General features: G+C 35.6%; 1 protein-coding gene across 1 annotated transcript in view; it reads right to left on the reverse strand.

Moving 5' to 3' along the window:
• CFAP54 (cilia and flagella associated protein 54) overlaps positions 1-25,046 on the reverse strand; it is a 278,386-nt gene that overhangs the window by 41,483 nt on the left and 211,857 nt on the right. Inside the window, exons 59-64 of the mRNA XM_036891466.2 lie at positions 24,925-25,018; positions 19,569-19,664; positions 18,893-19,034; positions 8,885-9,058; positions 7,213-7,436; positions 2,275-2,445 (exon numbers count right to left, since the gene is read on the reverse strand). Coding sequence (XP_036747361.2) covers positions 2,275-2,445; positions 7,213-7,436; positions 8,885-9,058; positions 18,893-19,034; positions 19,569-19,664; positions 24,925-25,018 — 901 coding nt within the window. The remainder of the gene's footprint in view (positions 1-2,274; positions 2,446-7,212; positions 7,437-8,884; positions 9,059-18,892; positions 19,035-19,568; positions 19,665-24,924; positions 25,019-25,046) is intronic.

Genomic DNA, 25,046 nt, shown 5'->3' on the forward strand with positions numbered 1-25,046 from the left:
AAGGGAGGAACAACCTAAGACAGGCACAGTCACAGGGGGGCCATCAGGTGAGAAATTGGGGATCAACAGAGGGGAGGCTTAGAACCTCACCCCCCCTGTTTTGAGAGAAATCTTCTGCATCCGTGGATGTTTTGTTGCCCTTGTCTAGCTTGGATTAACACATAGTCTACAGGCACATACCTGATCATCTACCTTTGCTCCCTTACAACACTAAACTATGTTTTCTACCTTTATCTTGTATCTACCTACCACTTCAGCATTTTATTTAAAATAATAATAATAATAATAATAAGGGAGAAATGTGGGATTCACATATCAAGTATAAAAATCAAACGAATAATCATAATTGACCTGATTGTTGATAGTTCATGATGCGTGATCAAAACCGAAAGTTTCTGTGATGACTGCCCTTGTACTGTTCACCATGTAAGAACTTATTCACTACGTAAGAACTTGTTCACCATGTAAGAACTTGTTCACCATGTAAAAACTTGTTCGTTATGCTTCAGAAGATTGGAGACTGTTGAGAATTAGGCTTGGGGTTGATTAATGATTGTGCATTGAGTCCCCTATACAGAATTTTATTGTTGTTAACAACCATATGATCAATAAATATGAGAGATGCCCTCTCAAAAAAAAAAAAGAAAGTACATCTTTTATCAATACATACTTATTATCAAAGGCAAAAAATGCTCCTGAACTAAGAAATGAGAAAACTGGATGTTCTGTGTCTTTGCCTGTGGCATAAGAAAATCACTCAAGCACCCTGTCTAAATCAGAATTTGTTAGTTGATGCTCTCCCTTTAATCTCTGTTTGACACCAGTTCATGTTTCCATATCGTCAGATATGATCACTGATGGATGAAACCTTGTTTTACTAATTATCAGCCACGGATGCAGTCATGGCATGAACTTCTCAGATCATCCTGTCCCAGGCTGATATGGATGTGACATTACCATGACTTTGTGAAGTGAACTTTATATCTTTTCATTTTTAGAAACTGGCTGCTTAGGTAATCATTCTGTTTCCCAACTCTCTAATCCTTCTGTATCAATCCCATCACTGAATGGATATACTGTTTTATCAATTTGTTGTTTCCCTTGAAAGTAAGTAAATAAATTATGACATATGCTGAAGATCAATCCATCTAAGAAATTTTCTTTTTAATAATATCTATCACAAATAAAAAGTTTCAGAGGAGGTTAAAAGGGCACAAAAATTCTCAATCATAATATAAGTTGGTCACAGGCATGGAGAACATAGCCAATGATTCCGTAACATCTTCCTATGTTGACAGATGCTAAGTGTACTAGCTGGAGTGAGAATTTAACAATATGGATAACTGGTATGGAGTCAAAATATTTTAAATTTATTTGACACAGGTACTAACCCATTAGAACAGATATTGGGCCAATCAGAACTGATACCAACTCTGATAACCAGGACACTAGTACAGGTGCTTAAAGAATGCCTTCAACTACTGAGAATTATATTACTAGTCTTACACTTTGGCACAAAAGAAACACTAGGACCAGATGGCCTTATTGATGAGTTCTTACAAAATATTTGAGGATTGAGGAAAAAAGTTTATTCCAAACTCACACAAACTTCATCAGATATAATTAACATAATTATATTTATCAACTCATTTTATGAGCCTAGCAAAACTTGATAAAAAAATATCTGACAATGATAATATGAAAAGGAAAATGTATCATCCAATATTATTCTTAAAAACAGTGGCAAAAATCCAATATAAAATATTAGCAAGCTGGATCCAGTAAACTTACTACATCATGACCAATTTGAGTTTATCTCCAGATTGATTTAACATTAAAGATAAATAACAAGGTTGAAAACAAAGATTAAGGTTAATAACAAAGATAGATAATGTTGATTAACATTGAAAAAGCAATTATTAGAAGGGAAAAATCATGAGGTCATCTTGATACAGTAAAAGATTCATGATACAAATTCTTAGCAAAGTGGCAGTAGAAAAAAACTTCCTTAATGTGATAAAAAAAATAACTACAAAAAAAACCTAAACGTCATGTATAATGGTGACACAATGGAAAATGGAAAATGGTCAACTTGACTCAGACTTTCAGGATTTCTTAGTTATTTTCAGATCCATCCTACTGGACAATATATTCTGTACTGCTTTATATTTTTGTCTGCATGATAAGAGGATGTTCTCTACTATTCAAGTAATAACAGCCTAGTTAAGAGTTATATCTAAATGTAAGATTTAGCTTTGTCATTATGTTACATACCATAGGTTCGATTTCCTTTGGTGGTTTCTCCAGGGGAGGAATGTACCATTGAAAGCAAAGTTCTTTGTTTAAAGCTTGTATTGCCATATCTGATGATATCCAGTCTCCACAAGATGGGCTGGCAAGGAGCTCTGATGATGAACTGGAGTGTAAAGCACTGTCATGACATAACTAGGGAACAAATATGACCATCAGTTTAATTGGTGGTAATGAATTCATTCAATATTGGCCACACTGGAAAGCTGTGGGGATTCTCTTGGCTCATCTTATGGATGTACACCTTAAAAGTGCCGTGATTGCCCTAGAGAAGATTTTCCTACAGAAAAACATACGGTGGACTCAAAATCCAGTGGACTCAACAAATATCTTCCACATTGGTGAGCCTCCCTGAGTAGAAATCTAGAGGGGAAAATGTCCATGCTATCATTTTAGTCTGAAGGTCCCCACAGATTTTAAGAACATCTATTTTTTTCTGGTTACTCACTGGTGAATATACTGGGAGTGTGATTATTATGGACTTGCCAATAACATTTTTTTGGAGTGCCATATGCAAAATAAGACACATTTTTTGCTCTAAAAGGTTAAAATCCATTGCTTTCTTTCCCTCTTTAAATGAATGTGGCTGATTTGTAAGTTCAGTCTTGGTGAATATGGGCCCAGCTTCTTTGATGGAACTTGAGTTTTCAAGAAACATAAATGTGCAGAATAAAATTGTCTATTTATAAATTTTATTTACATTGTTTTTTAAGGCAGTTAAGAAAGGAAAGCATGATTTCTATCAACAAAGTAACAGATTAGCCAGAGAGATAATAATTGTGATAATATGTCTCAAGTCTAAAAACAACCTTCTTCAATGGAATGCAAGCTATTTTCAAAATTAACTTGTTATTCCTTAGATTTTGGCAATGGTAGGTGGGAAGCAATTCTGCTACTAAACTCCTGACATCTAAGCTATCCCAAGGCTTGATGAGCAATGGGAACATGTCAGTGGACCGAAAGAAATGCCTGGTGTTTCTATAAGGCTTTGTACCTCCCATTATTTCTGAGCTTATTCAAGATACAAGATTGTCAATTCAAGTCTTCAAAATAAAAAGAGAAATAAAGACATTGACCTTTCAAGTTGTCTACTGATAAAAGAAAAAATATGTCGTAACTGACAGGTAATATTAAGGGTGAAAACTTCTTAAAAAATGTCTAGAGACTGTCCTAAAAGTAATCTAGATCCTCATTTATTGACACTATGATAGTAAAAGCATAGCTAAAATGAATAAGGAGCAATATTACTAGATTTAATCATTTAAAGTACTTAATTAGTATTAATTCTGTCAGGCAGTTCACCAAAAAATCAGGTAAATACTTGATTTAAAAAATTTTTTCATACTTTTTTCATATCTGAGTGCCTTATAGAGGTTCTGACAACTACTTTAGCAAAGAATTCTTATTAGTAACTAGCTAAGTAGAGAAAATAGAAAGCAAATATCTACTATTTCAATAATACAGTGCTTATCAGCATGACGGTCTAATAATGGTAAATCGTAGCAGAAGTCAATATCAAAATAGGCATTTAATTTGTCTTTATTTTAAAAAATCATAGCACCTATTTGCTAATGGATTAATTATATTGCTAATTGATGGGCTATACACTGAGTACTTGTGATATGTTTGATTTCTTCTTTGAAAAGAATGAAAACAACAGACTTACCAGGAAAACTCTTGTTTGCAGCAGTCCGTATAAACAACAAATCTCTTTGCACTAGTCAGATATTTGACCATATGCAGACTGTGCCAGGCACCCAGTCTAAAACATGAGTAACTCGTCACCATGTACAATTGTAATTATATCCCCTTTGGGGAAAATTTTTAATGTAATTTTTGGCACCTTTGTTTTTCCATCACAAAGCTTCCATAGACCTGACAACATGCAGACTCACACGACTGCTAAGCATGACACAGCAATGATCATTCTGGAAAGGCCTCTACTTCTTTGAGGGGGGGAAGCAGGTTTAAGTATCAAATTACGGAAAAAGTTCGATTGAAATAGCCTCCTGAGTGATTAAAGGCTCAAAAACGTTATTATAAAAATCAGCCAAGCTTGGAGTTTATTTTTTTAAAAACTCCAAAAGGCTTTATGCTCGCTCATTAGCTGTCTACCCCCATGAAACGAGCACATGATTAGGTGGCTTGCACCTGTCAGGCAAGTAACAGTGATCTCCAGAGCTGATTATCCTGGGAGAGTGTTACACTAATTATATATTTTAAAAAGAGCAAACAGGGTAAAACAACTCTTTGATAACATTTCTGCCATTAGTAATGACACATGCACACACCAGGTATTCAAGGTCATACATGTGTAACATGAAGCTTAGGAACTAGGTAATGATAGGGTGGCCTCAATACTAAAATACTCCAGCAGAGTTCCTTTCAGAACAGTATTTACGAAGTCACACATACTAGTTTCCAAACTCTTATAAAATATTCACAAGAACACATCCATTTAAACTGTAGTTCCCAGCCTTCCCATTCTTTTCCCCCTACTTCAAAACCCCTGAGGCATCTGGGACACGTGGCAGTAGTCCTCAAATGCAGTCTTCCTTCCCAGGAGGGCTGAATCAGAATCTGGTGTTAGCTGGAAATGATCTCGTCCCACTCCTACTGTGTCCTTCCCCACAGAAGGCCAGACATCAACACCACTTTCCTGGCCCTTGCACCTCCTCTTCGTTCCCAGGGAAAGAGTTACTACATTAGAGAATTTTGGAAAAAAGATTTTCAGATATGCATAGGCCTGCTCTTTCTTCTTGGGAGCAAATGTTTTGCAGGGAATGAATATTGTCTGCTCCTTCCGGCGACAGATTTTTAAAGGGGGCTGTGTCCCCACAGATTTTAAGGAGGCCTATAATGACCAAAAAAAAAAAAAAAAAGATACATGACTGGATTAGTAAAACCTGTCTACTTTGCTATTCACTATTAGGATGACCATTGACCAGTAAATACAAACCATATCCCACAATATCAACTTTATGACTCATAAAGGTAGGTATTGTTCAATGCCAATCCATCTTACTCTTCTTTTTCTCAAATGATTTAGAATCTGAGTGGGAAAATGAGGGTGCTGAGTATTGGGTATCCCAATACTCCAGTTTCTGGGAAGTAATTTGAAAAGTTCTCCATGTGGATTCCAATACACTGCCCTGGGGGCAACTCCAAAACCTAACTGAGAATCACTTCCTTCATGGAATTCTTAAATACTCCTGAGTGTGTTTCCACTACTTTTTAAATCACAGTTTATTAACAGTTAAGTCCACTCTCTTGTTCAAAAGAGCAATATTTAAAAAAAATTATTATCTACTCAAAACATAAAGTTACTATCTTCCAGTAGGAAAAGATAAACAAAAGTTCCCAACTTGGAATAAGCCACATTTTTCAGGTCACTTTTCTGGGATAGTTGACAACAGAAACACAGACATGTCTGGTAAGGGTAAATTAATCATTGTAGAAGTTAGAGTGCTATATGTGAAGGCCAAAGTCAAGATAATTCAAAATAAATGGGTGACCTTTTCTCTAGTTGTGAAAGAATTCTAAGCAAATGACTTGAATCATTCATTTCACAAACACATTGGAAACTTACAATACATTATGTTTCCTGAGCTTTCTACTAGAATCTCAAACTCTGTATCTACACAACAGAGTATACCAGCCTCCTCCATGAACATTTTTGTTCTCCTGCCCCCATTATAACTGCTAATGGGGTTACCATGCTCTTGTGATCACAGAAAAAAGTTCCAAATGGTGGAATAGACTGATCATTTCCTCTTCACTTTCCATCTCCAGAGGGTCTCTAAGTGTTTTGTTTTGTTTTCAACTTCACATAAACAGTATCTTTTACGGTCATCTCTTCCTTCCCATTCCTATGGCCAGAGCTTTCTTACTTTATCATCTCTCTTATCTCTCCCTTTCATCTACCCTTTGCCAATCAGTTCTACACACTTTCACATTCTTTCTGCTGTTAACCTTGCTGTTTTCTCTTAAAAAGCAGCTTGAAAGTACTGTAATTTTCTTTTGTCCTAATTCTACCAATGTTTCTATACACCACATGAGTGTTTCTCTTCACTGCACCAAACTCTGTACAGGGACTTTATCTAGGCCTTACCCACCCTCTTTCTCCACCAACTAAGAGTGTTGTTCGGATTCAGCATATGTTTGTTGAATGTACCAAATTTCAAACACATATTCCTATTGTTAATAAAACCCTTTACTTTTTCAGTGTCTCCGGATTTATCCATTTTGGCAGTTTATTGAAGTATTAATACAATTCAAGACCCTAGTAGCTTTAAAAAGAATCTTCATTCATGCTTCTCTTTTCATGTCTCTTCAGTAGGTAACTTTAAAAAAGCTTCTATAGCACATATTTTGGGAAAGTCTGTCTAGTCTAATGATATTTTCAAAAAAAACCCTTTCAAACTCTAAATTTATTTTAAAATGTTATACTTACTATTTATTGGTACACATGACTGCAAAAGAGACACAAGGAATTATTTTTATTACACACTTAAAACAAAGGTACAGAAATTGGGCATAGATTTAGAAACTCTCAGTCTAGTTTTCTTACACTGAAAATTTTGTGTAACTTCTTGGCAAAACAGCTGTCTGAGAGATGATACTGTTATGAGCAGGAATACAGAATATCCTGAGACATTTTTGAAGATTTATGAGAAGAGTATAACAGAACATTTGAAATATGAACTGTCCTAAAAATCCAAGATGTTTGGCTGGCCTCTCCATATGGTAAAATGTAAATGAGCATTCCCAGGAAATCTGAGGGAACTAGAATCTTTGTGCCAGAATTGAGGTTAATATGCTTCCTTCAGAGTTACAAGGATTCTAAGTAGCTCTTACATATATTATAGACTTAAAAACACGTATAATATTTTAAAACCTTACCTTGGCTGATGAGTCAGATGAGCTGTTTTTTGAAAAATGTGGATTTTCCAATCCTTGTAATAGTTCTTTTGGAAATTCATCAATACAAGAGGAAGAATACAGCTGTAAGAATCTTTTAAGGAAAAAATGCATTCCTTTTTGACGCAAAATCAATCTAGCATTGAAAAGCGATGTAAAAAGTGTATCATCTGGCAAAGAAATTCCAGATCTTGGCTTTGGAGATGCTATGGAAGAAAAAATTCCTTAATTTAGAGTCAGGTCAGATAACAGGATGGTCTCAGTATTTGCTCATTACCCACTATCCCTGTATAACCCTGCCTCAGCCCATAGGTGCCAATGACCTACCTCCATTTTTAATCTTAACACTAATGGAATTGCTTCTTACCACAAGAACAAAAGAAAATCTCAGAAGCGTGTCAGGATATTGCCTCAAGTTCCAAGTCTTAATGATGCAAAATATTCTATCTGTCATATTTGGGCTCTCCCCATGAAGAGATCTTAAAGCAAGAACTTAGGTGGAGGTAGTTGATTGGAAACGTGATCTCCAGGAGCGCAAGTGAGAGGATGGGCAAAGCATGACAGAGAGCAGACCTGATGAGCGCGGTGAGTGTGGGCCAACTCTACGGACAAGGACAGTCCAGCGGAGGACATGCTGAAAAACACATGTAGGATTGGCCCGTCAAGGGACTGGGAGGCTGGAATGTTTACCTATCTCTACCTCCTTAGTGAAAGGTCACTGTAGGGTGTGTGGAATCCCTGGCACCCCTGGCTGTCCTGCCTGTGAGCTGAGCAAGCCTAGCAGCTTCAGGGAAAGCCCCAAGCAGAAAAGCAGTAAAATGTGGGTGCTTGACATGGGAAATGCCAGCAGGGGAATTCAGAGGTGAGCTGGGGGGATATGGGCAGGACGTATCAACTCCTTGCCCCGTGATGATGCGCCTTTCACACACGACACCTGTATGAGTGCTCTTCTGTGCCACTGCTAAGTCCTGATAACTATTTAACTACCCTGTGATTCATGCTATTTGCCTTGCTGGCTTCTCCACCTCTAGGCCCTGACAAGGGTCAAACTGTCTTTTCTGATGCACTGATGAGCAACACTGGGTCACCGAATTCATAGGCACAGGTAAACACAGTAATATACATCATCACTAACACAAGTACTGATGTGAAGCAGATTTTACCAGTTTTTCTGGATATTCTTTAGACAGCGTCAATGATAAAACAGAAACAAAACAAATTAACTTCACAGTTACATATCCTATCAGAAATCATGTATTTCTTCTTTGTTACATACTGGATACTGGACCACTCTCCTTAGAGCCAAAATCTTTTGTTTGTTTTATAAGCTGTTAGTTACATTGTGATCATTCTGATTCTTAACTGTTTTGAGCCATGGCCACTTGGCAGTCTTGAGAAGCTTCTGGATGTCTCCTTATAGTAACATACTTAAATACATGAAATAGAATATATAGGATGTCAAAGGAAATTAATTACAGTGAAACACCATTCTATCCAAAGACCTGTGTATCTCAGGTTAACCCCTGAAATGTTCATTTCCTGATGAGAGTTCAACCAGAAAGATGTAAAAAGTTATTTTATAATTCCAAACAAGAGACATGACTTAAACAGGAACCAGAAAGGACTGTGTTTTTTCTTAGCACATCATACCTACCTAGAAGTTTGCTCATATTATTAATCCTCTGCAGGTGAATATAGTAACGCAGTAGAAGAATCCACGTAATATCCACTTTATTCTGAATCTTTTTTCTAGCATCTGTGTTGTCATTCATGTCATCACTGTGGTAAGAAAATGAACAGCCAGTCTGGAAGACAACTTGATAGTTATCTGAAAGCAAAAAAAAAAAAGTTTGTAATATAAATATTATGCTTTCCTTGATAAGTAACCATATATGAATTAAAAGCACAACTCACAAAGGAAAGAATGACACAAGGGACTACATTTGATTAGAAATGTACTTTTTGTACTACAAAAGATACCAGACAAAGAGTTAAAAGATAACCCATAGACAGAAAACATATTTAAAACACATATGAATTATTTCTCTAATATGAGTAACACCTGGTACCAATCAATAAGAAAAAATCAAACAGTCCAGTAGAAAAGTGGGCAAAGAATTTCAAGTCAATACACAGAGAGGAAACACAAATGGCCAAAATTTAGCATCGCTAAAAATCAGAGAACTGAAAATTAAAATGAAATAACATTTCACATTCCTCAGGAATGGACAGACACTAAATTCTGGAAATAATAAATACTGGCAATAATATGAGGAAACCAAAATAGAATGCTCATACATTTCTTGTGAGAATGACTTCTTGGGAAAACAATTTGGCAGGATCCACCAAAATTAAAAATGCAGATACTCATCTATGTGCACCAGAAGTCTTGTCCAAGATATTCATGGCAGAATTGCTTATAACAACCAAAAATTGGAAACTTGGAAAAATAAACAGAAGTCTATTCATTGGATGGCATTAAAAATGAACTGATTAGATATATAAAGGAGAAAATAGAGCGTGGTGTTCTCTGTTCAAATTCCAGATGTATTACTTACTAGTGGGTGACCTTGAACACTTCTGTTCCTAGGCCTCTCTAGGCTTTTGACTTTCTGAGTTTTAGTTTTCTTATTTTTTAAATAGGCATGAAAAGAGTGTTCTGGATACATCTGGACAACATATACTGAGTGAACAAGCAAGCTCCAGATGATATATCGTGTACTACCATTTGTGCAAAGTTGGAAAAACTTAATGCAGTATTTTGCATTATTTATGTACAAATACACACACACACACACAATATATTGTTAAAATAGTTCTTGTCTCTGGGAAGGAAGGGAGCGAAAATGAATGGGATTTTCTATGGTTAATTGCCTATGTATGTTTTCTTGAATAAAGTGAATCGCCACATACCGACCACACAGTTTAGCAATCAGAATATTCCCAGTGCTTTGGAGTACTTTGTAAACCTCTCTCTAATCCCATTTCCTTCTCTCTGCCTGAGCCCATCTCCCAAAAATAACCACTATCTCAAATTTCGTGTTAATAATCCCATTGCTTTCCTCAACCCTTTAGTCATATGTTACATTTCATTCAATAGTAATGCATTGCTAATTTTATAATTTTGGACCTTTGCAGGGAAATCATTTTACATGTACGTTCTTTTTTCACTTGACATTATGTTTTAAAATTCATCAAGACTGATGCATGTAGGTGTAATTCCTTAATTTTTTTATTGTTGTATCACATTCCATTATATGAATATATCACAATTCACTTACCTGTTCTTCTGTTGATGGACATATGAATTGTTTCTAATTTTTTGGTGTCTTGGTTGTGTTTTTGTCTTTATTATGAATAAGGCTGCTATGAATATCTGAGTACCTACTGTCTAGTGCATATGTGCATCATTTCCTGGAAGTAGAGTTACTAGGTTGTTCTTTCAGGAGTCTTTTGATCCATCTTGTCTTTTGCTCTTCCATATAAATTTTAGAAACAGTTTGTCGAATTACACAAAATAAAACCCACTGAAATTGTAACTGAAGCTACAATAAATCTGTAGATTGTTTTGAGAAGACTTGGCATCTTGTGATAATATTGAGCTTTCTTAACTATAAACATGGTATGCTTTCTTATCTTTCAGTAGAAATTTTTATCATTTTGTTTTATAACTTTTGTTAGATCAATCCCTTTTAAGACACCTTATATGTTTTTATTGCCATTGTAAATGATAACTTTTAAAAATGCATTATCTGTTAAAGGTGTACAGAAATAAAATCTTACATTCTGCAATCTTGCTAAATGTTCTTTTTGTCTGTAGTTTTTGGGAACTGTCCATTTGAATAATCCGTAGCTGATGACAGCTTTTTTCTTGTTTCCCACTAATTGTACCCCTTATTTCTTGATTATTTTCCTTATTACTGTTTAGCATAGAACTTAACAGAACAAACTTGAATAGAAGTGGTGATAGTAATCTTATTTCTGCTTTGAAAGAGAACAGTTTTAGTATTTGAATATTGAACAGAATAAATCCGGGAGTTTATTTTCCCCACCTTAATTTTTTCAAATTAAGGGTATTTTTAGTTCTTAGTTTTAAACTCTTGAATCATTGTTGAATTTTATTGAATTGTTCTGCACTTTTTTAGTTGATTATTGGTATTCTCTTTTAACCCATTAAATGTAGTGATTTAATTTAATACATTTTCTAATGTTGAGGTATATTTGCACTTCTGGAAATAATCCAGTTTGACATGATATATCTTTGTGTACTGTTTATTTTGATCACAGGTTTACTTTCATATGACCAAAAATAAATTTTCCTAGCCCAGAAGGCAAGCATTTTTAACCATGTCTATTTTAGTTCTTTTAATGGTTAGTTCTGACTCTTAAAATAATTACCTTATTGCACTCTCCTGGACCATAAGTTTTAGAAAATATATTTATTGATTTTCTTCTGTAACAAATAAGGTATTGTCTCATATAACCACTCCTCTTCACTTCAAAATTCTTATATATATCAACCTTTTTGTTTCTCCCATTATTTTTATGTCTATCAATGATATCCTAAAAGCTCTTTTGTGTTCATATAATATTAGCATGTCCCCTTCTCCTCCTGGAAATCATCCCAAAACAACACAGAAAACAAGTACGAAGAACACCAATTTTATTTTCAATAAATCAGGAAAGAGCTAAAACCCAAACCATAAGATACATGGAACTGCGCCCGAAACAACTGCCATCAAGCAGAGGCTTGACAATGACAGAGGATGACACTAAGATGTAAATTTCAAAAAGAAAAACCAATGTATACTATCTGAGTTGTATACTTTTGGATTAATTGTATCTTTTTAAAATATGCAATTCGTTATATTTGGGAACTGCTCATTTGAATAATCCATAGCTAATGACAGCTTTTTTTCTTATTTTGAGTATTATGCCATTTGAGACACCTTGAGACCAACTATTCATAATTTAAAGAAATAGGAATAGAAAACTTTAAACACATATGTGGTGAATTCTAAAAGCCAAAAAAGTTACAGCTTTCCAAATGAAAAAGCTAGTGAAGCATCATATAGAGTATGTTATCACATTGTGTTGGTTAGAGAAATGCACACAAAAGCCTAGAGACTAATAAAGTCTTATGCATTGCTGAATATACTTCCTGAGATCTAAGACCTAAGTGTCCTATTTGTAATAATCACCTCTGGTTTAGAATTCGGTAAACAAAATTATGGCACTTTCCAATGATAAAATAATTTGTTGAATTAAAGATACAGCTGCAAATATGAAGACTCAGTTAATAACACATCTGCAGAATTGTAATTTTGCCTTACGAATGCTCAGACCTACAGACATTGCTGGACTTGGAGTTTTGCTTATATCTGTCTAATAGTATCAATACCAACTATTCAAAGAAGATCTCCTTTTATGTGAATGATTGGCAATAGTGCAATTGAAATATGCAAAGTGTTAAATAAGTTTATGAAATCCACTGGTTTATCCTGGAAAAACTATGTTGACATTTGCACTGATGGTGCAACAGCAGTGGCAAATAAAACTGTGCCTTAGTACAAATCTAGGGAGGCAGTGACCCCAAAATGTACTAGTAGTCCTTGCATTCCGTTGTTTGCACTCAGAGTAAAATGGATAAGTTAATTAAGAAGCCAACTTCACTCACTTCCAGCCCTTGATGAAGAGTAAAAATCAATGTTACTAACTACCTCACCCTGAGTACACATCTTTTGCATATTCTGTGTGATAAAATGGGAAGCACACATGAATACTTCGGCTGCCCACTGAAGCAGTCCAATGGCTGTCTTAAGGAAAGGCGCTCATGTGATTGTTTGAACTGCAAGCTGAATACACTGCTTTCTTTCCCCATGGAACACCATTTTTACCTGAAAGGACAACTGATAAGACAAACTAAGTGTTTTCTGACTTAGGTGTGGCAAACATTTTCTCAAAAACAAAAATAGTAAGCCTGACTTCAAGGAAACAATTGACAGTATGTGCTGCTAATTATAAAATTCAGGTTTTAGGTAAAAATTTAGAATTTTGGAAAGCTTGTATTGCCACCAGAGCTTTCCAATACATATACTTTTCTGATCAAAATGATGGTGACAGGTAACTTTAGTCTATTTAAATTAATTGATATGAGAGGTTTGATATTACCATTTATCATTTTATAGTATATGTATAATAAATATATATAACAAATATAAACTATAAATTATATATAATATGATATATTACATATATAATGTAAAATTTTGTATTTAGGCTGGCATAGCTATTGGACATATATCTATCTATCTATCTATATATATATATATGGCTGTTTATAGCAAAATTTTATGTAATAACAAGAGATTGGAAACAACCTAAATATCAAAGGGAGACTAATTAATTATAATGCATGTCTATAAAGGATCATTATACAACAATAAAAAAGAAGCTATATATTGATTTGGAAAAAAAATTGCCAATAGATACACTTATATAAAGTTGAAATAACAAAAGCAAGAATATCATTGTGTGATATTATTATTATTTGTTATAGTCATTTATTATTATTTGTATTTCCATAGGGAAAAATGTGTATGAGTGTATTAGTGCATATACCAGATGGTTTACTCAACACCCTTCCTAAGCTCCAATTGTGCTTTTCTATACTGAAGAAGTTACCAAGATAAAAATCATGTTTACAAGATTTCCTTGCAGCTAGGGCCCTGGATGGGATTAAGTATAATGAATTCAGTGCATTCACGCAAGAACTGAAGTTGGAACAGTGCTAAGTGGTGCAGGTGACAGGATTCAAAGCATCTCTTTTGCTGGCATGGATTCTGACAGAGGCAGTGTAGCTCTTAAAGCTGTAGCCAGAACAGAGGCTTCCTATTTTGCAGGCAGATTTTTTATTTTACAGCTTCCTTTATGCTTCTACAGTTTTCCATATGCTATGGTCTGAATGTTTGTGTCTTCCCCCAAATTCATATGTTGAAATCCTAACTCCCAATGTGATGATATTAGAAGGTGAGGCCTTTGGGAGGTGCTTAGCTCACAGTGGAGCCCTCATGAATGGGGTTAGTGCTTTATAAAAGAGGCTCCAGAGAGATCCCTAAGCCCTTCAGCCACGTGAGGACACAGCAAGAAGGTGCCATCTGTGCATCAGAAAGCAAGCCCTCATTAGACCCTGAATCTGCTGGAGACTTGGTCTTGGACTTCTAGCCTCCCAATCTGTGAGAAATAAATTTCTGTTGTTTATAAGCTACTCAGACTTGATATTTTGTTATAGCAGCACAAATAAAGATACTTTATAAAACAAAACATGCCAGTTCCCTTGATAGCCCAGTTGTGTGTGGCTTAATCATTTCTGGACATTCAGTCTAGAAATTGTTTCTTGGGGCCTCACAAGGATTTTGAAGGTCTCCTAATAACCTACCTCTGAGTCTTCAGGATAGCATCCCATTGTGCTCATTTGGCAATGTTTTCTCACACATGCTTTTTGTTGTTCCCAATTTTCCAATGTTAAGTCTGTCTAGAATAAACAGTGTCTCTTCCTGCTTAGTGTGTGACAATAGAGAGTGGAGAATGTATGCTCTGATCTTGGTCACAGTACTGTCCCTTCTCAGATTTCAGTGATGGATGTGCAAAACTCTAGACTCTTGCAGGCACTGGACCAGGACAGCTCAGCTTCACTGACAGTGGTTTTCATCATATCACAATTGCTTCAACCATTAATATGCTGAATTGATATAGTGTGAGTGCACACACACACACATATCACTGGTGCTAGCATGAACAATATATCTCCATTCTCACATGTGAATAGTGTAATTATTTGGGATTTGAGGATGTAAAATGAGTCCCCCTGGCTCCCCTATTATAAGGAATTGTGTCTCAGAGGAATAGCAAAAATCAAGACAGTAGTAGAGGAATGACACCCTAGTTAGTTGGCATTGACCCCATGTCTCTGAACCAGGAGCAAAGCTGTGAGGGAGGGACGGATTATATTTTTTTCAGGCTGGAAAGTTTTCTGTTTCAAAAGGAAAAGCATATATTAAGGGTCAGTCATGATTCTCAGTTCTGCTTCATAGATCTCTTTTTATATTCTGACAATAGGTTCACTGACATTAGCACAAAACACATAGATATTTTTCTATATATTAAGCATATTTAGTTATAAGAGGCTGCATCCATGACCACTAATTCTAAATGTTACTTTTAATTCAAAATATCTTCTAATTCAGAATTTAATAATTTTTATCCTAGCTGAATTTTTTATTAAGGCCAGAGGAAAATCAAGACAAAAAGATGGAGTATATTTGAATATAACTGGACCCAAAGTAGACATCTAATAAAATATTTTTTCGATTGAATCCCATACTGCCAGTATACCATCATTTCAGGGTCTATTCCTACAGGACAGTGCAGAGCAAACCTCAATAAATGGGGCCAGTTGCACCACTCTGTTCTTTTACTGTTCTACAGATACACAATTGCTCTCTGGTTCTGGCAAGATGATCTATATTCCACCCTCCACACATGACTAGTCTATTCTGTCTTCATGCTTCTTTAAGCATCAATTGCTCTGATGAGAAAATGTGCTTCCCCTACCTCTGGTACCCCATTGTCTCTGGTCCATTTACATCTGACCCATAATATACTTCTTACAGAAAGAAAAGTTCCTAATTAACTCATATGCTGCCTGTGTCCAGCTTTAGCTTAAGATATATTAATCTGCCTCCATTAATATGGTCTTCTTAAACAATGCATTTAGATAACTTCAAGGCATAAGCCTGTTCTGATTTTCAATGATTGGAAGCTCATGGAAGGCAAGACTCCCTCCTTGGTGGGTTCTGTGACTCCTCTTTCCCTTGGAAAGAAATATCTGGCACATACAATAACATGAATATTGTTTACCATCTCATGTACAGATCAGGGATAGTGAAGGTAAGACTACTGAGGAAGTTTCCTCTTATATGCTGATTTATGCTAATGCAAGGAAAATCAGACAAGTATTATTTGGTTGCTGCCCTTTAGCAATTCATTATAATATGAACCTCACTGCCATCTGGGTATTTGTAAGGCATGCAGTACCTCCTTCCAACCCAAATACTGAAGTGAGGGAAATCGTCAGCATGAATAATTATCAGTCGGCTGGGAAAATACTGGAGGGCAAAATTATTGTTCTCAAGGCAAGGCAGAGTGAAAAATGGATTGAACTTTAAAATTTGGTAATTTTAAACTATATTATGATAAAAGAGTAAAGGAGTGCTAATGGTACAAAATGAAAAATGGAAAATGAAAATTGGAATATGCTATGAAAACCACAGAAGTAATAAAGGAAAGCATAAATGCTAGTATTCAGCATAGCTGAGATTATGCTACCTGCTCAACTAGATCAGCTAAGATCATGTGGTTAGGGGACGTCGTTCCCCATTGCAGGTGCCTGGGGGTAACATCATGAGTTGATCACTGCAGCACTTTTTCATACCTTTCTATACAGGAGCTCAGAATTCTTTTTGGGTAGCTACCAGCCATAGATTGAATTTGTCGCATGTGGCAGCTTGGATTATCACTCAGCAAACATTCAAGCCCCTCTCTCTTCCTACAGGCAGAGCATTTCCCTACCTCACTGATATTGGACTTGGCCGTAAGACTTGGAATGACCAATGAGAGGGATGTGCAGGGAGATCCTGAGTGTGCTTCTGTGATCTGGCTTAGCTGTCCTGCTCTGGTATATACCAGGAGAGGAGCATGCCCCAGGTAGCCACATCCTCTTTAGCCTGGGCCTTATGCAAATGTACATGGAGTACACCTGAACGCAACCTTCAGCCTGAAGCAGGACACAGAGAAGACAAGTAAAAGAATGAATTTTTCTTGTTGCAAGCCACTGAGTTTTAGAGTCATTGGGTATACAGCATAATTTTGGCAATAACTGATTAATACAGCATTTTAGATAAAACTTGTTATCTCTGCTTTAAAAACTGATAGAACATAATAAAAATGTCTAGGATAAAGTACACATATCTTCTAGAAGATATGTGTAGAAGGGGCCAGTATGAAAAAGAAATAGCCATGTTGGAAGTTGGAATCCTAGACTTAAATTTTTCAGATTTTAGTCCTATCCCTAAGTAAATCTGATTCTCTCAGGCTACAGAGTAGGACAATAAGGCTAAGAGAAATTAAATGGCTTGACAGGATCAGAGTATAAATCAAAATCTCTTCATTATTAATATTGCATTCTCTTTATAACAAAACAATAATGTATGCTTCTAAAAGGACTACTACAGTCCTGGCATTCTGAGCCAGGGAGAGCTGAGCTGCCAAGCAGTGTCACATGAAGGGAGTGGTGACCAGCCCCTGCTGACTGCCAGGCTGCCAGGCTGCCCTCTCTGTGTCCTTAGAGAGCCCACCAACGGGGACTCTAAGGAAGACCACGCACTCGGTCTGAGTTCCAGGCCATGGTACAGAAATCTGATGAACCAAAATCCCACCAGGCATGGAGGCAATGAAAATAAGCCAAAAGGCCTCAGCATAAAAAATCCATCTAATGGTTTAATCTCAGGCAAGCCATTTTTAGGTTGGAAAATAGTCTGGGCCACCTATTCTTCAGAAAAGAGCCAAGGAAGGGGATGGTTCCAGACACTAACTCTTTGGCTAAGGTTGACACAATGCTTCAGCAGAGTAAGCTGCTCCCTGCAATTGTTACTTCAGAGGCTTTAAGAAGAGCACTCCCAACTCCATCAAGTAAGTTAACCCTTTTCAGTCCCTCCCTTTGGCTCACTGCTCACCCAGAGCCTAGCAAAATTAGTTACTGCTGTTACTGAAATGTCAGTCATGAAGACTCCAGTACCTTGCTTCTTAGAACTATCCAAGTGCTTAACACATGAGAAGAATTCAATTAAGTATTTTTCAAATGAATGAATGGACAAATACATAGATGAGTGGTAAATATTGCGGTACTGCTGATCTGACTTAGAGGTTTATGTTACAGTTTAATAACAAAGGAGTCATAAATAAGAAAAAAACATAAATATTACTGAGGTGAAGTTTAAATTCTGCTAACCTTTCATTCTTCATTTAACAAACATTAATATTGAGCACCTGCTATGTGCAAGCAATGTGTGAATTTTCTGTAGATAGAGCAGCACATAAAAAAGATAAAGTCCCTTCATTCAGGAAGCTGGTGATAGTTTAATGAGAGAAAGAGCTGAAACACACATGTGCTTCACACACATGCACACATACAGACACATAAATAAAATAAATGAGTAAAAGAACAGAGAGCTCTATAAGAATGAGTGTGAGTATATATTTTAGAGGATCAGAGAAGTTCCTTGAAATAAATATTCCCAAAAAGGTCTCATTTGATATGTGTCAACTGAAAATAAACAAATGTAAGGAAATACCATTTTTAACAGAGCCCTCCATCTGAAATGCAGCAGTTGACTGAGGAACTCATGTGTATGCATGCATAGTGAGCTGAGGCCCCTTTGTTTTGGCAGCGAAGCCCTAAGACCCCTATCCTCTCCCAGAGGTTCTCCAAACCATTACCCTCTCTAAGTTAAAGCCTCACATATCGTTACCATTAAACCTGTGACACTTGATTACACATTACATACATCAAGCTTTTATAAAATACCTACACATTCAAACATACCAAGCAAATAATCTGTGTATGAAGATAGAAGATCCACAGTGGCAAACTCGGGGATATTTGGTAATGCCCCCTGGCTAACTTTATCAGTTCTGACATTCTTCTTTCCAGTAAGTAGGTTAACTGCCAGGACAGCTTCACTGACCTAAAATTAATGCACAATTAGAATTCATAAATGTAAGCTTTTTGATTTATAGATTATCTATTAGGTAAATAATGTGAAACAGTAAATTCGCAAAATAATATTCAATATACATTGGAAGAAAAAACAAGGATAATCTGAAAACAATATGTGATCTCCAACATCTAAGTGTATGTATCATAGTCAAACAAATCCTTATTGCTGACAATTTAATTAATGTGTAAGTCACCTTAAATAGGCTGTCTCACCTAGCTATTATGGGTATTTTCCAAACGTAAAGTATGTACACACATGTATCTGCCAAGATTTTCATTAAAGAAAAGTTGAAACAAAGCTAGGCCTACCTAATAGAGATGGAAAATACTGCACATATAAAGAGTATTTCTAATCTTCCCGAAGAAACATCATTGGCACAAATCCTAAATAGTATGAAATTTCCTTTCTCTTGTATGGATACACTGTGCTGCCTTAATAGTTGGTGGGGGGAGAATACTGATATGACAGTAAAAAGAAAGATTAAATAAAAATCACACCAACCTGTGTAGCAGCTCTAACTGCAATCCAGGCCAATGAATTGTACATTTCAAATACATCCACTGGTTCTTTAACAGAACTATTCCTTCTGGAAACAGCCTAAAAATATGGTAAATATTTTATGATAAGGATATATAGAAATATAATAAAGTTTCACAATTTTTCTCATCTTCTGAAGATGACATGTCAGTGGAATATTATTTGGCCATTAAGAATAATAATGTATATGTATCTACTGACATAAAAACATGTTTAAAGTATATTGGAGACAGAGAAGTATAGGTTGAAAAATAGTATGCAAAAAGAATCCCACTTTATAAAAAATATGTACACACATCTATTTTTTGTACATACAAGCAGAAAAAGTTCTTAAGAACAATTATCCAGGTTTCAAGGGTGATTAAATTATGTTTGACAATTTTTTCTGATTTTCTATAATGATCTTGTATCATTTGAATGACAAAATATATACAAATGACATTTTAAGTGAGTTATTTATTTAAAATGGTATTAACCATTTTAATGGAAAACTATAAATCAAATACATTATAAGTAAAGATGTCAGAAATAAGATTATTACTTAAAGGATTTTGATAGGTATTTGCTATCATCTTTCTAGCTAGAAACTATTAAAGGGACATATAATCATAAAGTTCCATAGAGCAGCAAAAAGTTATTTTTACCATGGTGTAAAGTGTGTGTGTGTGCGTGCACGCACATGTTCAGTTCCCAAACATAAAGAAGTCAATGTTACAGAAGCAAACAGAAATTTCACCAGCAACATAGTACCTGTCGATTTTACATTTTCAAAGATAGCTAAAATAATAGTTAATTCCTTAGATTTAATTAATCTGGACAAAACTATTCAGTTAAATTGCTTGGTTCTAATTTTTTGAAACTTATGTTTTGTTCAATTATTTAATCTTCAATAAAACTATGGAATAAAACAAACAATAACAAAAGTACATTTCTTTTACTTCTGGCCGGAAGACTCTCAAAGAAAAGGAAAGGCAATGAATAATGCTGATGTCAGAGCAGGAAATACGATGTGCAAATGTGGCCTGGACTATGCGGAGTGCTAAGTTTGGAGACGGATGATACCTGATACCTGGAGAGATCTGCCTATGAGGAATCTAGGCAATTCTGCCCTCTTGCAAGATATGAAGACCCTAGTCTATGAGATGTAATGAAACCACTCAGGCTCTGATGCAGCCCTTGCCAGCTTACTAGCTATGTACATTTGGACAATCTACCTACTTAAATTCTGGAAACAAGACTAATAGATATTAAATGAAGAATACAAAATAACATTAAGTAACTATAATGTAAGAACACTCAGTGAAAAGACATTCAAAAAACAGCTCACTTTAAATTGAGCAGAAGGCTTTATTGAGGTCAGGCTTGAACTCAGGATGGAGGAATTTGGACAGGAAAAGAATATGATGGGCATTTTTTAGATGGGGAAAGTGTTCAACATTGCATAGGAGATTCTAGTCCATGCAAACAGGCAAGAAAAAGAAAAAATTCATCTAGGCTGGAAATAAAGAAGTAAAAATTGCCTTTGTTTGCAGAAGACATGATCTTATATGTAGAAAATCCCAAGGGACACAAACACACACACACACACACACACACACACACATCCCTCTAAATTTAACGTGTTTAGCAATATCACAGGATGCAAAACTCAATACTCATAAATCAATTGTATTTCTATGTAACAGCAATAAGCAGCCTGATAAAGGAATTAAAGTATTCCATACACAGTAGAAATAAACTTAACAAAAATGTATAAAATTTGTACACTGAAAAGCAAAAAACATTATTGAGAGAAATTAGTATCTAAATAAATGAAGAGACAGTTCATATCCATGAATTAAAAGATTCAATATTGTTAGATGGCAATTGTCTCCTCGTTGAAACTCGATTCAACCCAATGCTTATGAAAATTCTGTTAGCTTTTTGCAGAAATTGACAAGCAGATTCTAATTGTCTCCTCGTTGAAACTCGATTCAACCCAATGCTTATGAAAATTCTGTTAGCTTTTTGCAGAAATTGACAAGCAGATTCTAAACTGTGTATGAAAATGCAAAGGACTCAAAGTAGCCAAAACAATTTTGAAAAGGAATTACATAGCTGGAGGACATGAGCTTTGTAATTTCAAAACTTACTAAAAGCTACAGTAACTAAGACAATGGCTATTCATGTAAAGATTAACTTACAGATCAATAAAATAGGATTGGGAGTCTAGGAACAAACATTTACATTTATGATCAATTAATTTTTGACAAAGGTGCCAAGGCAATTCAATAAAGGATCATCTTTTCAACAAATGGCGGTGGGACAATTGGATATCTATGTGCAAAAGGAAGAATTTAGATCTTTATCTCACACTTTACACACATGTTAATTCAAAATAGATGGTAGACTTAAACAAAAAAGCTAAAACTATCAAACTTCTAGAAGAAAACATAGTAGAAAACCTTCAACATCTAGGGTTAGGCAAAGAGCTCTTAGATATGCCACCAAGCACACAATATATAAAACAAAAAATGATAAATTGGACTTCATTAAAATTAAAAACATTTTGCCCTCAAAGACACCACTAACAACATGAAAAGACAAGTCACCAATTGGAGAAAATATTTGCAAATCATATATCAGATAAAGGACTTGTATCTAGATCATATATTTTAAAAACTCTTGTATCTCAATTATAAAAAAAGACAACCCAAATGAGATTATGGGCAAAGGGTCTGAATAGGCATTTCCCCAAAGATACACAAATAGTCTATAAGTACATGAAAAGATCTCAACATCATTAGCTATCAGAGAAATGCAAATCAAAACCACAATGAAATACTACTTCATACCCACTAGAATGGCTGCAATAAAAAAGACAGATAATAACAACTGCTAGCAAGGATGTGGGGAAATTGTAACTCTCATGCACTGCTGATAGGAATACAAAATGGTACAGCCACTTTGGGAAACAATCTGACAGATCATCAAAAGGCTAAATATACTGTTGACATAGGGCCCAGCAATTCCATTCTTTGTTATACATCCAAGAGAATTGAAAACACATATCCACATAAAAACGTGTATATGAATGTTCAAAGCAGCATTAATCATAACAGCCAAAAAGTGGACTCAATTCATGTATCTATGAACTACTGAATGGGTAAAGAAAATGGGCATATCCATATAAGCAAGTCCTACTCATCAATAAAAAGGAACTACTATTACATGGATGGGTGAACCTCAAGAGCATAATGCCAAGTAAAAGGAGCAGGCACAAAAGACTACCTATTACATGATTCCATTTATATAATCCAAAAAAAGGGTAATCTCTAGAAAAGGCAAATCTACAGAGACAGAAAACAGATCAATGGTGGCCTGGGGCTAGGGGTGGAAATGGGAATGACTGCAAATGAGCACCAGGCATCCTCTGGGATTGATGGAAATCTTCTCAACCTGTATGGTGGTGGTAGTTGCACGACTCTGTAAAGTCACTGAACATCTGTGAATTGTACTCTTAACGTAGGTTAATTTTATGGATGTAAATTATGCCTCAATAAATCTATTTTTTAAATATGTGCTTGCTGATCTCTCTCTTTGGACTATTTTTCTTCTTTTTAACTACTTGGAAAACTTCTATTCATCTTCAAAAGTTATCTCACCTGTGCAGCTTTCTCCAGAATTCCCTCAAAGCAGAATTAGTTTCTACTTTGCTCCACTTCCCTATCTTTACATATTTTTATTTACTGAAGTATAGTTGATATACAGTATTATATTGGCTTCAGGTATACAACATAATGATTCAACAGTAATCTACATTATTGAATATTCACCCCAACTAGTGTAGTTATTATCTCTCAACATAGAAAGATGTTATAGAACTACTGACTTTATTCTCCATGCTGTATTTTCATCCCTGTGACTAATTTGTTTTATGACTGAGATTTTGTGCCTCTTCATCCCTGTCACCTTTTTCACTCACCCACTCCAACCCCTCCCCCATGGTAATATACCTTGATTATAGTCCTCATGACATTTTGATATAATTATTTCTCTCCCTTGCTCCTCTGCGCTCCTTAAGAGAGTAACATGCCTGGCATATTTTAAGCATCAGTAAGTGTCTGGTTAATGAATGTATAATAGACACCACAAAATGTAAGTTTTCTATATAAACATTTTGATGAAAAAATAAAATAAAATAATAGCTGCTATCCACCTAAGGCATCTACCATAAGAATAATTCAACTGAATGAAAACCTATCTGCTTAAAAGTTTTAAATCATGTTTATGCTGTCTCAAAAATTAGAGATTTGACACCAACATTTTCTGAAAAGATCTCTTGGTGGGTCAAAGGACTCTTTAATTAGGAAATATAAAAAGCCTGCTAAAATAAAAATAATAAAAACTAAAAGTTACTGGGTTCATATAGCTTCAACCCATTCAACTTCCTGTCCATAGGATCTCCCTCAGTCTAGGTCCTTGGTACGCACATGCGGCCCACAGACCAGCAGGGTCAACATTACCCAGGAGCCCCTTGGACACACCAAATCTCAGACCCCATCCCCAACTTACTGAATCGGAGTCTGCCTTCTCAGAGCATCCCCAGAGATGCTTCTGCCCCTTAGTTTGGAAGCTCTGCTGTAGATGAGTGTACCTCTGCAACTCTTTGCATGGCTCCCTCCTCATTCATCAAATCCCACCTTGAACGTCAGCTCTGCCCACCGCAGTCATTTGTCTCCCAGCCCTAAATTTCATAACATAAATCATCCTTCCTTCCTTCTCTCCCCTTACTCCCTCCGTTCCTCCCTGCCTCCCACTTTCTTCCTTTCCTGGTTTATTATCAGCCTCTCTCTACTGAAAGGCAAACTCCATGAGAACAAGTACTAAGTTTGTCTTGGACACAGTTTTATCACCTTCCAGAATACTGCCTGGGTCATCACAGGTGCTTAATAGATAAGTGATGAAGGAATGAATGACTCTTATCAAAAGACGATCTGTTTGTAGGCATATCAGTAATGAAAACCTTACTTGTCCATTTGCCTAACCAGTATGTCATTCCCCACAAATTCCTGATCAATACTAGTGACATAGATTATTTACACACACCTACATTTCATGGGTATCATTTTAACAGGCAAAAATGTCTACATGAAATCTATTTCCAGAGCCTTATATAAAATATCCCACAGAGTATCTAAATATGAATGTGACTCTAAAGTAATGAATTAATTTCCCCAAGTAACAAAGGAAAATCAGTCTCATTTCAATAGCATACTGTTGCCAAAATAACAAACTCAAAAGCAATTAACTTAAAATTTTTAATAAAATAGTTTATTACCTTAAGTGTTAATGGTGATACTGAAAGTTTGCTCTTTGGCTCCCTCATATGTAAAAATAATAGGGCCATTTCAAGGTAGGAGCCTCTTATCAACCTAAAACAATATGACATTGTACTTATTA

Source organism: Manis pentadactyla, chromosome 10, assembly GCF_030020395.1.
Source record: "Manis pentadactyla isolate mManPen7 chromosome 10, mManPen7.hap1, whole genome shotgun sequence".
Lineage (NCBI taxonomy): Eukaryota > Metazoa > Chordata > Mammalia > Pholidota > Manidae > Manis > Manis pentadactyla.